Source organism: Petaurus breviceps, unplaced genomic scaffold, assembly GCF_028583685.1.
Source record: "Petaurus breviceps papuanus isolate PSGF00001 unplaced genomic scaffold, PetGlider_PUasm1.0 229, whole genome shotgun sequence".
Classification (NCBI taxonomy): Eukaryota; Metazoa; Chordata; class Mammalia; order Diprotodontia; family Petauridae; genus Petaurus; species Petaurus breviceps.
Genome location: NW_027185903.1, coordinates 11,667,337 through 11,683,004, shown reverse-complemented (window position 1 = coordinate 11,683,004; position 15,668 = coordinate 11,667,337). Strand labels below are relative to the sequence as shown.

Genomic DNA, 15,668 nt, shown 5'->3' with positions numbered 1-15,668 from the left:
TGTTCTTTCTAGAAGTAACAGAACTAGTACAACTGATTCTCTCCCTCCCTTTCTCTTGCTGCAGGAGCCTGTACCTGACACCCCTGCTGTTGGTGTTGCAAAGTAAGGGAAGAGATCTCTCTCATTTCCTTTCAGTGAGATCTCATTTTAGAGGTGTGACCTGTGTTCTGGAATAGCCTATATTTTGACCAGTGTTGTAATTCAATTTTTTTCATAGCTTTTCACTCATCTTCAAAGTCAAAGTCTTTGTTATTTTTATTTATTTTGAATTCATTAAAGTTACAAATTGTGTGAAATTTATACTATTTATTTCATAGTGTGTTAAAACTGGTAGATATCTTAAAGATCATCTAGTCTAATCCCCTTATTGTATAGATGAAGAAGAAACTAAGGTGGTTTGGTCTTTTTTAGACAATTATTTTCTATTTGAGGGACATAAACACTACATAATCTAGATATCTGGTTTAATTTGGAAGAAAAATTTTGTTGTTAATTCTCTGCTTTGGAAAGGATATGATTCTTGCTAAAACAAATTTTTTTTTCATAGAAAAACTCATTTGGCTGATTCTTATAGCAACAGTGATCCATCAAAAAGTACTCTCAGTATCATATCTCCTTAATAGCCACTACATAATTAAAAAAGTAAGCAAAACATGTATCAAGTATTGCTGTAATGTTGCACAAAAGAAATCCATCTGTAAGAGGCAGATTATAAAAATGAGTTAGTAAAAAGGCCATTTGCCATAAAATTTTCATGAATAAGCTCACCAAATGGTGGAATAAAAAATAAAACATAAACTCCTAAGAAAGATGTTGACAGCTTAAATAAGACTTAAGTAAGACTGTTTGAAATCTGAAAATATTTAGTAGAAGGAAATGGAATGCAGGACCTCCATAGTCTTTACTGTTTTCCTGTAAATTTAACTGGATGATAGTTTTAAATTTTGTTTTCGTAATTGGCAGTTTGTAACTAATTGAACAAGGAATATGTATTGTAAACTATTAGAGGGGAAGTCTTTTTTTTTTTTTTAAAGCAATTGGGGTTAAGTAACTTGCTCAAGGTTACACTGCCAGTTATTTCTGGGTATAGTGCTAAGTATCAGAGCCCAGATTTGATCCCAGGTTATCCTGACTCTGGGGCTAGTGCTCTTACTCACTGTGCTTAAGTAACTTGCTCAAGGTTACACAGCCAGGTGTTTCTGGGTGGGTACTAAGTGTCTGAGCCTGGATTCGATCCCAGATCATCTCGACTCTGGGGCTGGTACTCTTACTCACTGTGCTACCTGTCCACCCCTAAGGGGAAGTCTTCTTGCTTGACTATCCTCAACAATATTAAAATAATTAATTGATAGCTACCTTCTAGCTATTTTGAATATATACCTTCTAGCTATTCTGAATGGGAGGAAGGGATAATGTTCCTTTCCCCCACTTGACTTCCATAAGAACAGTTGGTTATGTGACTGGGATGAAATAGCAGCTTTTTATTTAAAAACAGAATTAGGCCTTCTCAGTTCATAGCTAACCTTCCCCTATAAAAAGAGGCAGCATCCTTTGGTGTGGCAGAGAGCTTGAACTGAAAGTGTGATTACGTATGCAAACCGCAGGCAATCTCACACCTGCTGAGGAGCAAGTGAGAAGACTGAGGGACATAGGGCTTCTGCTATGCCCTTCATCTCTTTTCTCTGGTAGCTAGTTAGATAAAGTTACACTACTCTGCCTCTGCGTCAGAGGAATACTCAGGCACACCTGTGCTTTCTATTTTCTAGCAACCTTTTTTAAAGTTTTTTTTTAATCAATAAAAATCTACCTTCTTTTCCTCCCCCTTCCCCTCCTCACTTGAAAGAAAGAAAAACAAAACCTTTTACAAACATGTATAGTCAAGCAAAGTAAATTCCCACATTGGCACATCTGAAAGCAGAAAAATTTGCCTGAATCTGTACTCTTGAGTTTTACCACATCTGTTAGGAGATGGCTTTCATTATGAGTCCTCTGAAATTATAGTTGATTATTTCATTGACCAGAGTTCCTGAGTCTTTCAAAATTGTTTTACAATATTGTTGTCATTGCATAAGCTGTTCTCTTCTGGTTCTCTTCTGTTCACCTCACTCTTTATCAGTTCATACAAATTTTACTAGGTTTTTCTGAAACTATCTCCTTCATCATTTGTAATAGCACACTAATATTCCATCACACTTATGTACCATAACTGGTTCAGATATTCCCTAATTGGTGGGTACACCCTCAGTTTGCAGTTCTTTGCCACTACAATGAGAGCTGCTGTAAATACTTTTGCATATCTTTTGTTAGAATTTTTTTCTTAGGATTAATATCTCCCTTAATTTATCTTGCTTCTTATTTCCTCTTCTCCTTTCTCCTCCTTCTCCTTTCCCTGTTGAATAGAATGTATTTCTGAACTTAATAGAAATGTTAAGTTGTGCATTCTGATTATGTCGATAATTTCTTCATCCTTCTTTTCCTTCTTTCCTAACTTCTTTACCCTTTGCCTTCCATTAATTCCTCTTCTCCTCCCTTTTGTTCTTCTTGTAAGATCATCAGAACATAAGAGAATTAATTCTAGGCCCTCTATCTAATTTAGACTCCCTCCATTATCCCTAATGGTAACAGGGGGACATGTTTCATCTTCCTCATGAGAATAGTTTATCCTTTTAAAATTCCTTATGATGTTTCTCTTGACTACTGTGTTTGAACTTCAAGGATTATATGCAGATATATCATATATATCTTTTCATTAGGATGCTTGAAAGTTCTATATTCATTAAAAATCAATTGTTTTTGTGTGTAGGATTGTACTCAGTTTTTCTTGTGACTCCTTAGAACTTGAATTCTTTCTTTCCAGCTGCTGGTATTATTTTTTACTTAACCTATAACCTCTTGATTTTTGTTGTACTATTCCAGGGAATTTTCATTTTGGGATTTCTTTCAGGATGTAGCCAATGGATTATTTCTATTCCCATTCTTTTCTCTGATTCTGAGATAATCTGGGCAGTTTTCTTGAAATATGATCTCTAGGCTCTTTTTTGGGTCTTATCTTTCAAGTATTCTGTTGATTCTTAAATGATTTCTCCTTGATCTATTTTCCAAGTTAGTGGTTTTTATATTATTACCTTGTCTTCCATGTTCCCCCGCGTCTTTTGATTTTGTTTTAATATTTCCTGTTGTCTGATGGAGTCATTAGTTTCTTTTTGCTTTTTATTTTTATTTTTTTAAGCAATTGGGGTTAAGTAACTTGCTCAAGGTTACACGACCAGTTATTTCTGGGTGTGGTGCTAAGTATCTGAGCCCAGATTCGATCCCCAGGTCATCCCAACACTGGAGACGGTGCTCTTACTCGCTGAGCCACCTGGCCGCCCCTTGGAGTCATTAGTTTCTACTGAGTTCCTTTTAATTTTCAGGAAGTTTGTTGCTTAGTCAGTATTTTGTATCTCATGCCAAACTAAATTTCCTTTATAATTCTTTTCTAACTTTTTTCTCTAACACTTTTTCCCTCCAGTGTTCTCATTTCATTTATAAAAAATATTTTAAAACTCTTTCTGAAATTCTTCTTTCCTCTCTTCTAGGAATTGTAGTTAAACTTGGGACCAAGCTGTGTCTGTCTTTGAGGCTTTGCTTGTAGATGTTTGGAGGCATTTTCTTTTTTCAGTTTGTCTCAAGTGTCCCTGATACCCTGATACTAGCATTTTATGATATGTTTTGTTGTTATTGTTTGTTTGTTTATTCTTCCAGCCTGCTTCCTGACTTCAGACTTCATATCAGGTTGGACTCTGCACATTTCTAGAGGGGATAATCCAGGCTGGTCTTGCCGCTTCTTTCCTGTGCTATTCTAGGATTTTAGGCACAGTCCCAGGGTGAGGACTTGCAAACTTTCAAGGCTCCCAATGTGGTCTGATCTAGGGCAAAGGCTGATGTCTGCCCTTTTGATTTAAGCTCTGCAAATTTCTAACCAGCAGAAAATGTTGGTCTGTGCCAAGGTCTGAGGACTTATTCCTGGTTAGTGTTCCAGTAGATTGCTGCTAGACTTAGCCGCTATTAGCCAGCTAGAAAGCTCTACCAGTTCAGAGCCGTGCAAGTGCAAGTCCCCCTTTGGTTTGGATTTCTTGTCATGATTATCATTCTACTGCAGGGTGGGCTTGAGGCTTGAACTGAGCCTTCCTCCATTCCTGGGGACTGAACCACGCACCTGGCTTTGGGAGTGAGAAGCTTGCAGCCTTCAGGACTTGTTGCTTGCTTGTATTCACAGCTGAAGAGCCATGGCTGCTCTTCCCTCTGGAATGCCACCGTTATGGGCAAGACCCCTTCTCTAGCCTGCCCTGCATGTGTGACCTAGAACTAGACAGTGTGCATCTGTGCAGCCATCTCTTACCTATTCCTACATCCTACATGAGTTTGGCTCCTCTGTGCAGGATTGGGATCGCTTGCCCTGTTGCATAGGTTCTCCTTGCCCTGAAATGCTCTGTGCAGACATTCCTAGTGAGACCCTATCCTCTGACCTCTTCATTTCCCAAAGCCAACTTGGGTTGGGAGAAGGACTCACTGGTTTTTTTTTTAATTTCCTGATAAAGACATGGTGTGTTGCATTTTCTTTTTGTTTTTAAATAATTGATGTCTTTTTATTTACTTTTAGTTTACAATGTTCAGTTCCACAATCTCTTAAGTTTCAAATTTTCTCCCACCCTCTCTTCCCTCTCCCCCCCCATAGTGGCATGTAATCAAATATAGGTTCTACAAATACCTTTATATTGAACATTAGTCATGTTGTAAAGGATTATAACCATGGACTGAACAAAGAAAAAGAAGGGATAAAACAAAACACAAATGAGAGAGAGCCAATAGTTTGCTTCAATCTGCAGGTTTTGTAGTTCTTTCTCTGGTTGTGGATATTCCTTTCCATCATGACTCTTTTGGAGTTGTTTTCTAATCTTGTATTGCTAAGAGGAGTCCAGTCTCTCAAAGTTGGTAATCACACATACGATGTGTCTTTAATTGTGTACAAAGTTCTCCCGGTTCTGCTCCCCTCACTCAGCATCAGTTTATGTAAGTCTCTCCAAGTTATGAAGTCCATCTGTTGCTCATTTCTTATAGCACAGTAGTATTCCATTACATTCATATATGTGGTACATTTTCTAAGGAGAAATTGGGTAGAGCTTAACTGTACTTCTTTCTGCTGCTCTGACATCTTGGCCCTGCCCTCCCTCTGGGGTGGGCAGGGTGAGAAGGGAATAAGTATTTATGTAGCATCTACTAGGTACCAGGAGCAATGCTAGGTGTTTTGCCAATGTTATCTCATTTATCCCTCTGGCAGATAGGGTAAAGGGACCAGATCTATAACTTCTTTCAGAAGGTAAAGGAGCCACACATAGGAGCTCTCTCTTATTCTCTGCCACTGTCATTTCCTGAAAAGAGTGCTAGACTTGAAGCTGGGAGGCTGTAGCAGCAAGCACCCCAGTGTTCCTAGGGTGGCTGCCAGCACAGGTTCTTAGATCTGCTTTGTTAAAGGAAAGCAACTCAAAATGGGTTAACAAGCTTACTTTAATCAGTCAGATATGTATCGTTCACCTAGTTCAGGGGAAAAAAGTCAGCACCTTGAACTTCAGAATATACAGACAGAATTATCAAGACAGAAACAGATCAAGTAGACAGTAAACTGTCCAACCATTACATCCATACCAAACAACATCTGGGTTTCAAAGCCCTAGACAATGGCTTCCCAGAGTTTCATCTGATCAAATCACAGAATATTTCTCTAAGTGAGCCCCAAAACAAAGCTACAAATCAGGGCTTATATAGCCTTCTCCTGGGTCAGAGAATGTAACAACCTTATTGACTCACTGGCCAATCAAGAAGTATCTACTGAAAAACAAGCCTCCCACCCCAGGCTCCGGGTGCATTTTAGCCTAGGGGCAGGGAAGATCTTTAAATTTACATTCTCATTACAGAGGCCCAGGCCTGAATACTGGCTCTGACACTTAAAAACTCTGCAGTCTTAAGACAATGATATACTCTTGAGTTTCAGTGTCATTATCTATTAAATGGGTATAATTATGCTTATAGCACAGGAAGTTGATTGTGAAAAAAAATTTACCCTAAAAAATATTGTCTGAGATAAGTAATTTAATCATTCTTTTAAGTCTTTGCAACCATTTCTTAGATACCGATGGTATTATTTAATCAAAAAAAGGTTTTGCCTGCTTACCTATACTTAGATTATCTCTTTCCTTTAGGTTCTAGAATATCAGTTTCATGATAGAGTTACAAATTCTCCGGCTTGAGTCACATAAGCCTGGTCCTTCATATGCCTGTAGGACTAAACTTTTTTGGTTCCGTTTGTGGAATCATCATTAATTACCTACTATTTGGTTCTCAAGGTTTTGTTCCAAGCCGGATTTCCCATTATTTTATCAAACTCGTATGTCCCAAATGTCATATTTTTCTCTAAACAGATTTTTTCAACAAACTTCTTTATTTCTGTAATGGGTACTAACAGGTTCACAAATCTTAGTCATCCCTTTCCTTTGATCTACATATGTAATATAAAAACCCACAATGTCTAACATCTAATCTTTTTTCTCTGTTCATATAGCTTCCCTTACCCTAACAGTGTTTATTTGAACTGTTATTAAAACCTCTCAGTTGATCTTCTTGTTTCCCCAGTTCACACTCCATTTTTGTTGTTGTTGTTCAATCATGTCCAACTTTGTGACTCTATGGACTATGTATGGTCCATGCCGGACCCTTCTATCCACTATCCCTCAAAGATTGTCCACGCTCATGTTTAATGCTTCTGTGACATCTCCTCCTTTGACATAACATATACCCTTTTACTTTTCTCTTGTTTTTGCTTTTTAGAGGGGCAATTGGGGTTAAGTGACTTGCCCAGGGTCACACGGCTAGTTTTTGTGTTAAGTGTCTAAGGCTCTATTCACTGCGCCACCTAGCTACCCCTGATACCCTTTTACTTTTGCCTTCAATCTTTCCCAGTATCAGAATCTTTTCCAGTAAGTCCTATCTTCTCATTATGTGGCCAAAGTATTTAAGCTTCAGCTTCACTATTTGTCCTTGCAATAAGTAGTCTGAACTAATTTCCTTAAGTATTGACTGATTTGATTTCTTTGATGTCCAAGGGACTCTCAAAAGTCTTCTCCAGCACCACAGTTTGAAAGTATTGATTCTGCAGCACTCAATTTTTCTTATACTCCAACTCTCACAGCTGTACATTGCTACTGGAAAAGCCATAGCTTTGACTATATGAACTTTTGTCAGTAAAGCAACGTCATTGCTTTTTAGTATGCTGTCCACATTTTGCCATAGGAACTTCCAAGGAACATCTTTTAATTTCATGACTGTAGTCATCATCTATAGTGATCTTTTAACCCAAGAGTCTAAAATCTGACACTGCTTCCATTTTTCCTCCCTTTATTTGCCAGGAAGTAGTAAGACCAATTATCAAGATCTTAATTTTTTTTTAATACTAAACTTCAAGCCAGCTTTTACACTCACTTCTTTCACCCCTCATCAAGAAGCTTCTTAATTATTCTCATAGAGCACAGCTCCTTTTATTGATGCAGGCACCCATGTTGGATACCAGTGTCTTCCATATCTCACAATCCGTACTAAAGCTTTTCAAAGAGACTTTAAGGGTGTCCTTGCTTGCCTTGTGCAAGTTCTTCATAAAATAGTCTTTTAGGTAAATGTGTTTGGCATTTGGGCTTTGTGACCAGCCCATCTAAGTTGTGCTATCTGCAATAGAGTTTGAATGCTTGGCAGTTCAAGCTTGAGAATAGGACCTTAGTGTCTGCCACTTTATCATGCCAAGTAATCTTCAGAATCTTCCTAAGACAATTCAAAATGGAAGTGGTTCAGTTTTCTGGCATGGTGCTTGCTGGTAAACTCAGATTTCACAGGCATACAACAATGAAGCCAGTGCAATAGGTCTGTAGACCTTCAATTTGGTATGCAGCCCAATACCTCTTTGTCTCTCACGTTTTTTTTTTTTAGTTTCCCAAACACTGAGCTAGCTCTGGCAATGAGTGTGTCAACTTCATCATCTGTGGACATCTTGGGAAAGTGTATTGCCAACATAAGTGAACTTGAACACAGCATTTGAAATTTCTCCATTTGCTATAACCAGTGTTTCCACATATGGATGGTGAAGTGCGGGCTGGTGGAGAATCTTTATTTTCTTGGTGTTGATTATCAGGCCAAAACTAGCACAAGCAGCAGAGAAATGATCCATATTGTGTTGCATCTCAGCCTCAGAGGCTGCATTGAGTGTACAGTCATCTGTGAACAAAAAGTCATGCACCAACTCTACCTCCACTTTAGTCTTGGCTTGTAGCCTGTTCAAGTTAAATAGTTTACCATTAGTGTGGAAGCTGACCTTGATGGTCACATCCAGGTGATAACATATAGCCCTTTCATACTACTTTTCCAGTCTTAAAACAATCAGGTGTTCCATGTTCCATTCTAATGTTGCTTCTTGGCCTTCATACAGGTTCCTCAGGAGAAAAATAAGATGATCTGGTACTCCCATCTCTTTGAGGACTTGCCACATTTTGTTGTGAGCCACACAAAGGCTTAAGTGTAGTCAGTGAAGAAGTTTTTCTGGAATTCTCTTGCTTTTTCCAAAATCTAGCTAATGTTGGCAATTTGGTCTTTAGTTTCTCTTCCTCTTTGAAAACCAGCCTGTTCTTTTGGTAATTCTCATTCACATGTTGCAGAAGCTGATGTGTGAAATGAGTGCAATTGTTCAGTAATTTGAATATTCCTTGGTATTGTCCTTCTTTAGGATTGGGATATAAACTGATCTTTTCTAATCCAGTGGCCACTGTTGAGTTCTCCAAATTTGCTAGTATATTGAGTATTACTACTTAAACAGCATTATCTTTTAGGATTTTAAATAGTTCTGTTGGAATTCTGTCATTTTTCACTAGACTTACTGTTAGAAGTGCTTCTTAAGTCCCACTTTACTTCATTTTCCAGGTTGTCTGGATCTAGATCAGCAAGCACAGCATCGTGGTTATTGGTGATGTTAAGATCTTTCTTGTATAATTCTGTATATTCTTGCTGCCTCTTCTTAACCTCTTCTCCTTCTGTTAAGTTCCTATGATTTTTTGTCTTTTATCATGCCCATTTTTGCATGAAATACTTGGCTTGATATCTCTCTTTTTTTTTTGCTTTTTGGAGGGCATTTGGGGTTAAGTAACTTGCCCAAGGTCACACGGCTAGTTTTTTTGTGTGTGTGTTAGGTGTCTGAGGCTGGATCCAAACTCAGATCCTCCTGGCTCCAGGGCTGGTGCTCTACTCAATGCACCACCTAGCGGCCCCTATCTCTCATTTTCTTGAAGAGATCTCTTGTCTTTCCCCTTCTGTTGTTTTCTTCTATTTCTTTGCATTGCTCATTTAAACAATCCTTCTATCTCTTTTTTTTTTCTGGATTTCTGCATTTGGTTGGATATATCTTTCCCTTTCTCCTTAACTTTTTGCTTTCCTTCTTTCCTCGGGTATATATAAAGCTTCATTAGACAGACATTTTTTAGAATGTCTTTTGGTGCTGCCTCCTATTCAGTATTGCAAACCTCTGTCCATAGTTATTTAGGCATTCTGTCTACAGATCTTATCCCTTAAATCTATTCATCACTTCTACTTCATATTATTTATTTACTTTTTTTTTTTGCTTTTTGGAGGGTGATTGGGGTTAAGTGACTTGCCCAAGGTCACACAGCTAGTTTTTGTGTTAAGTGTCTGAGGCCGGATTTGAACTCAGGCCCTCCTGACTCCAGGGCCGGTGCTGTATTCACTGCACCACCTAGCTGCCCCTCTACTTCATATTCTTAAGGGATGTTATTTAGGCCATGGTCTGATGGTTTTTCCTACTTCAATTTAAGTCTGAATTTTGCAATAAGAAGCTCAGGATATGAGCCATGGTCAGCTTCAGGTGTTGTATTAACTGACTGTATAAGGCTTCTCCACTTCTGGCTGCAAAGTATATAATCAATCTGATTTTGATATTGACCATCTAGTGATGTCCATGTATAGAGTTGCCTCTTGGGTTGTTGAAAAAGAGTGTTTGCTCTGATTAGTGAGTTATTTTGCCAAAACTCTTATTAGTCTCTGCTCTGCTTCCTTTTGTACTTCAAAACTAAACTTGCCTGTTATTCCAGTTATCCTTTGATTTCCTACTTTAGCATTCCAACTCCCTATGATGAATGTGACATCTTTTTTTGATATTATTTCTAGAAGATATTGTAAGTCTTCATAGAACTGATCGAATTTGGTCTCTTCAGCATCAGTGTTTGGATCATAGAGTTGTATCACTGAAAGGCTGAACAGTTTGCCTTGGATTCAAATAGATGTCATTCTGTTGTTTTTGTGATTATACCCCAGTGCTGCTTTTTTCACTTTTTTGTTGACTATGAGGACTACTCCATTGCTTCTAAGGGAAGTGTGTAATGTAGTACACATAGTAGTGTGTGTAATGATAACCTGAATTAAATTCACCCATTCCCATCTATTTGGGTTCACTGACATTCAAAATGTCCATGTTTAATCTTTCCAGTTCTTGTTTTACTACATCCAGCTTACCTTGGTTCATAGCTCCTCCATGTAGCTGTCAAAATAATCTTCAGGCAAATCTGAATATGTATCCATTGCCCTTAAGATAAAATACACACTCAGTATCTTGATGTTTATGATCCTCCACTAGCTCAAGCCTACATTTCCAGCCTTATTTCACATTACTCCCTTTTATATGCCCACTGCATTCCATTCAAACCAGCCTACTGTTTTCAGAAATCATTATGTGATATCCCCCCTCTGTCGTTTCATAATCTGTGCCTCATGGTTAGAATCCCTCATTTCCATATCAAAATGTTTCTCTTCCTTAAAGGTTTAGTTTTAGGGGATTACATCCTCTGTTAATACCCTGAATTATTCATTTATTAATGTTTGTCCCTTCTTCAAATTATTTAGTGTTTGCTTACAGTCATATGTATCATAGCCTTTGAAATGTAAGCTTCTTATATTTTAAGGAAGGAATTACTTGGTTTTTAGGCGTTGTTTCCCGAGTGCCTGTTTTGCATGTGGTCAATGCCTAATAATCTTTTAAGAGTATTAATTTCAAACCCAAACCACACACTGCACACTTAGAAGACCAAATTCTATATCAGTATAGCCCTTGAAAACATTGACAGTACATTTTCCTTCTCCCCTGAGAGGTCAACAAACATTTGTTATGTATTTACTATATATCTGTGGTAAGCAGTGAGGTTACAAAGAAAAACAAAAGCATAATTCCTGCCTTCAAGGAAGTTAACATTTTGATTGGGGAGAAAACATGTAAAGAACTAGGTACATAAAAGATATATTAAGATATATGTATATATTAAGTAAATGAAAGACAGCCTGAGTGGAGAAGGCATTATAAAGAGGAGTGGGTGTTGGAGTGGGGAAGGTAAGGAAGAAATGGCCTTTTGGAGTATCTGAGGTTCGAGTTGAGTTTTGAAGGGAGTCAGAAAAACCAGGAAGGGTGAAAGAGTAGAAATTTTCAGGCATTGTGAGCAGTCATTCCATAAAGGCATGGAAATAAGAGTTTGAGGTTTCTGGTTGAGGACATGCTGCATTGTAGAGTATGAATATCTTTTGTAGGGAGTGATAGGAAATTAATTAGGGAGGAATAAAAGGACTGCTGCCTTGCTGCAGTGAGGGCTGGATAACATGAATTCATAATGTTTTCTGCCAGCACAGTTGTGAGACTTCCTCTTGTGTTTAGTGGCTTGTGAGTAGGGTTGGAGGAGACAAATGGGAGTAATCCAGAACTGAGATTTGGCAAGAGAAGAATGGCAGTAAGATAGGAGTGGGAGGCAGAGTGGGGGGGATTCAGCAGCATCTGACATTGTAGAGGTCAAATGGCTAAATTGAAGTCAGATCAGGGGTAAACACTTGACAAAGTATAGAGGGGTGGAAATGTTAGAAGATTTAATGAAGGCAAAGAATTTTTTAAATTGGGTATTTCTTAAGACTGTTCTAAGCCTGCTTCTCTGCCCTCTCAATCTTTCCTTTAAGAAAACTTCATGTACTCCTATGTTTTAAACTCATCTCTGTGTTGATGATTCCAAGGTATCTGATCTCCATCCCTGATATCTTTGCTCACCTCCATATACACTATCATGTCTTACTGGCTCCTCCAACTCAATGTGAGAGACAGTGTGGTATCGTGGAAAAGGCACTGTATTTGAAGTGAGAAGACCTTGCTTGAAATCTTAACTCTGCTTTGTTACCCTGGGGATCCTGTTTCCAAAATAGAGTTTATTTTCTTTCCCCCGAAACATGCCATTTATTCTTCATTATTTTTTTTTAATATTTTTGCAAATCCTCTTGCATTTAGTCTCCTTTCTGTTGCGATCATCCTGCTACAGGGCCTCATTACCACCCTTCTGGACTATTTGCAGTAGCATCCTAACAGGTCTTCTCTTTCGTGTTTGCTCTCTTTAACAGTGCTGCTAGATCATCTTTCCTTGTGATGTATTGTGTTACTGCACTTGAAACCAGTCAGTGCTTACTGAGTAAAATTAATATTTTTTAGTTTGTTATTCAAGTTTCTTCTTTTCTAGTCTTATCTCTTATTACTTTTTTCCAGGTTCTCTAAACTTCAACCAAACTGATTACCCATATATGTGTCTTTGTTTATATTCTTCCCTTTGCCTGAAATTCCCTTGACATTCACTCCCTACCCTATCCTGCCTTTTTCCATACCTGTTTGATTCAAATTCAACAATCCTAACGCAGAACTCATCTCTACCCCTCCTCTTACTCCAGAACCGTGCCCTTCTTCTGAATTTTCCTATTTCTGCTAAAGACAAAATCATTCTTCCAGTCTCCCATGTTTGTAACTTTGGCATTATCCTTGACTTTTCATACTCCACATATCCAATCACTTACCAAATCTTGCCATGTTTTTGACCACAATATATCTTGCATCTGGTCTCTTCATTTATCTACTATATTAGTTGGGGCCCTTGTTAAGATTAATTGATTTTCTTGCTTCATATCTACCCATATTGCATTTCATTCTCCCCACAGCTGTCAAAATGACTTTTAAATTTAGGTCTAAGTCACTTCCTTACTTAATAATCTTCAGTGACTTCATAGCCTTTGAGATCAAATGTAAACTCTACAGTTTGGCTTGTAAATCCCTTCACAACCTGGCTCCAACCTCTCTTTCCAGTCTTCATGCCACATTATTCCTTTCTATAGACTCTCTGCCAGTCATACTGTCTTTTTTTCTGTTTTTCACACTTGCCAGCCGCTCTATCCTCATGCATTTGAATTGGCTCCCCCACTTCTGACTTGGAATTCACTCCGTCATTTCTTCCTTACAAAATGTAGGATCCTGGGGCAGCTAGGTGATGCAGTGTGGCCCTGAAGTCAGAAGGACCTGAGTTCAAATGTGACTTCAGACACTTGACACACTTACTAGCTGTGTGACCTTGGGCAAGTCACTTAACCTCAATTGCCTTGCCTTCCCCCCTCCAAAAAAAAAAGGAAAAAAAATATAGGATCTTTCTCTTCTTTTGAGACACCCCACCATTTTCATGAAATTCTTTCCTGATCCTTTCCGCTACTAGTGCTTTTCTTGCTAGATGGTACTCACTGAACTGCACCAGTGATTTCATTAGTTTAGGAAACTTCCAGGTGAAGAAACTCCCTTTACTAATGCAAAAATTGGTACCTGCTGTACTATGTAGAGCCTTAAGAGAGTGACGCAAGGCACTGATAAAATTTTCCAGGCCCACACAGCTAGAGGTGTCATTTCACCTCAGCCAGGTCATCTTACTAAAAAATAGAGATACGTTATCTTGCGAATAAAAGTCGTATGATCAAACCTATGATTTTTCTAGTAGCAGTGTATGGCTGTGACATCTGAACTGTAAGGAAAGCTGAGTGCAACAGAATCAACACTTTGGAAATGTTCTGGAGAAGACTTTTGAAAGTCTTTTGAACAGCAAAGAGATCAAATCAATACTTAAATTAATTCAGACTACTTATTGGAAGGACAGATAGTGAAGCTGGAGCTTAAATATTTTGGCCACATAATAAGGAGGCAGGACTAGTTGGGAAAGACCCTGATGTTGGGAAAGATTGAAGGCAACATGAGAAGGGGACATCAGAGGATGCAATAGATACTGTCATCAAAGCATATGCTTGGAAAGGCTTTGGGACATAGTGGAAGATTGAAGGCCTGGTATGCTATGGTCATTGGAGTCACAAAGCGTCAGATATGACTGAATGAACAGCCAAAGGTCTTCCTGGCTTCATCTGAGGCTGCCTCTAGCCACCATGCCATTTAGCCCTCCTCCAGCTACCTTATATTTACTTATATTTATTCTGTATATACCTTTATATGTACTTGTTTTTCCCTGAGAAAGAGCATAAGCTCTCTCAGAGTGGGGATATTTTTCATACTTTATACTTTTATCCCCTCCTCCTAGAACACTGTCTGGCACACAGTAAGTGCTTAAATACTTGCTCATTAATTCATTCCTTTCTGTGTTCTAAGTACCCTTCATCTCGTGTAGGAAGCCTTTGTTGACCTCTCCCATCCTCCCAGGTTAGTAATAACTCTTCACCCATATTTCACATGAGGTTTCACTTGTCAACTTTATATGTATGTAAGATATATAATTTTGCACTCTAGTCATTTGTTGCAAAGGCAGAGTGGGATAGCTGGCAGAGAGCAGTTTGGGGTCCTGAAAACCTGTTTACATTTCCTACTTGTGATACTTTTTAGCCATGTGACTATGGAGATTTGCTCATTGTTATTTCTAGCTTTTTTTTTTTTTTTAAGGTGGCAGACTGTTAAATTTTCTGTCCTGTATGGTGTGTTACTGTTTTGGTTATGTTTAAAAACCAGTTGACAGTGGGTCTTCATGACCTGAACTAACAGTGTCCTGTTTCATTCCTCATAAAGTTTGAACCAGTGGTTTAAAAGGGATTTTTTTTCCTATATTTTTTAAAAAAAACCTCTCTTTCTTTCTTGGAGATATGATTTAATGAAGCAAAGGAACAAGTAGAGATTCTTTAGAATGATAAGAGTTAAAAGAGAGGAATTATATTCTTTTCTCTTTTGTAGGAATAAAAATAAAATCTGAAAGTGACTTTTGATAGACGTTTAGGTTAGTAGATGATTAAATAGCCTTCTATGTCACCCATGTTTTTGTGTATAATTTTATTGTGCTTTAATGAGTATTGCTTTTTGAAATTGTGTTTAGCCAATAGATTGCTAGAGCTAATTGCCCTGATTCTTGTTTGGGAGGAATTTATGCTTCTTGTAGCAGTTTTCTGTGTTTTAGCATTTTTCTCCTTGAAAAGAGTAGAAATTACTTAAATGAACATAATAGCATGAGCAATTTATTTTTATTTTATTAATTCACTCACTGGCTTTTTCTTAACTATGGGAGAATCAGTAAAAATTACTCATTCCCTCTGGATGGTATTGTTTACATATCTTTGAAAGTGATGATGTGTTTGCGATAGGATAGTTTTTTTTTTTTTGCTTTTTTTGGAGGGCAATTGTGTTAAGTGATGTGCCCATGGTCACATGGCTAGGTGTGTGTGTGTGTGTGTGTGTGTGTGTGTGTGTGTGTGTGTGTGTG

The 15,668-nt window shown here is 38.1% G+C and overlaps 2 protein-coding genes across 3 annotated transcripts in view; one reads left to right on the top strand and one right to left on the bottom strand.

Moving 5' to 3' along the window:
• Positions 1-15,668, bottom strand: part of PTGER4 (prostaglandin E receptor 4) — a 64,248-nt gene that overhangs the window by 6,796 nt on the left and 41,784 nt on the right. The window contains exon 5 of one of the 2 annotated variants that reach the window (XM_069096222.1): positions 10,600-10,669. The exons of the other annotated variant lie outside the window; for it this stretch is intronic. Within the exon in view, the coding sequence (XP_068952323.1) occupies positions 10,606-10,669 (64 nt within the window). The 3' untranslated portion in view covers positions 10,600-10,605. The remainder of the gene's footprint in view (positions 1-10,599; positions 10,670-15,668) is intronic. 2 annotated transcript variants of the gene reach the window in all.
• Positions 1-15,668, top strand: part of TTC33 (tetratricopeptide repeat domain 33) — a 236,696-nt gene that overhangs the window by 200,902 nt on the left and 20,126 nt on the right. The window lies entirely within an intron of this gene.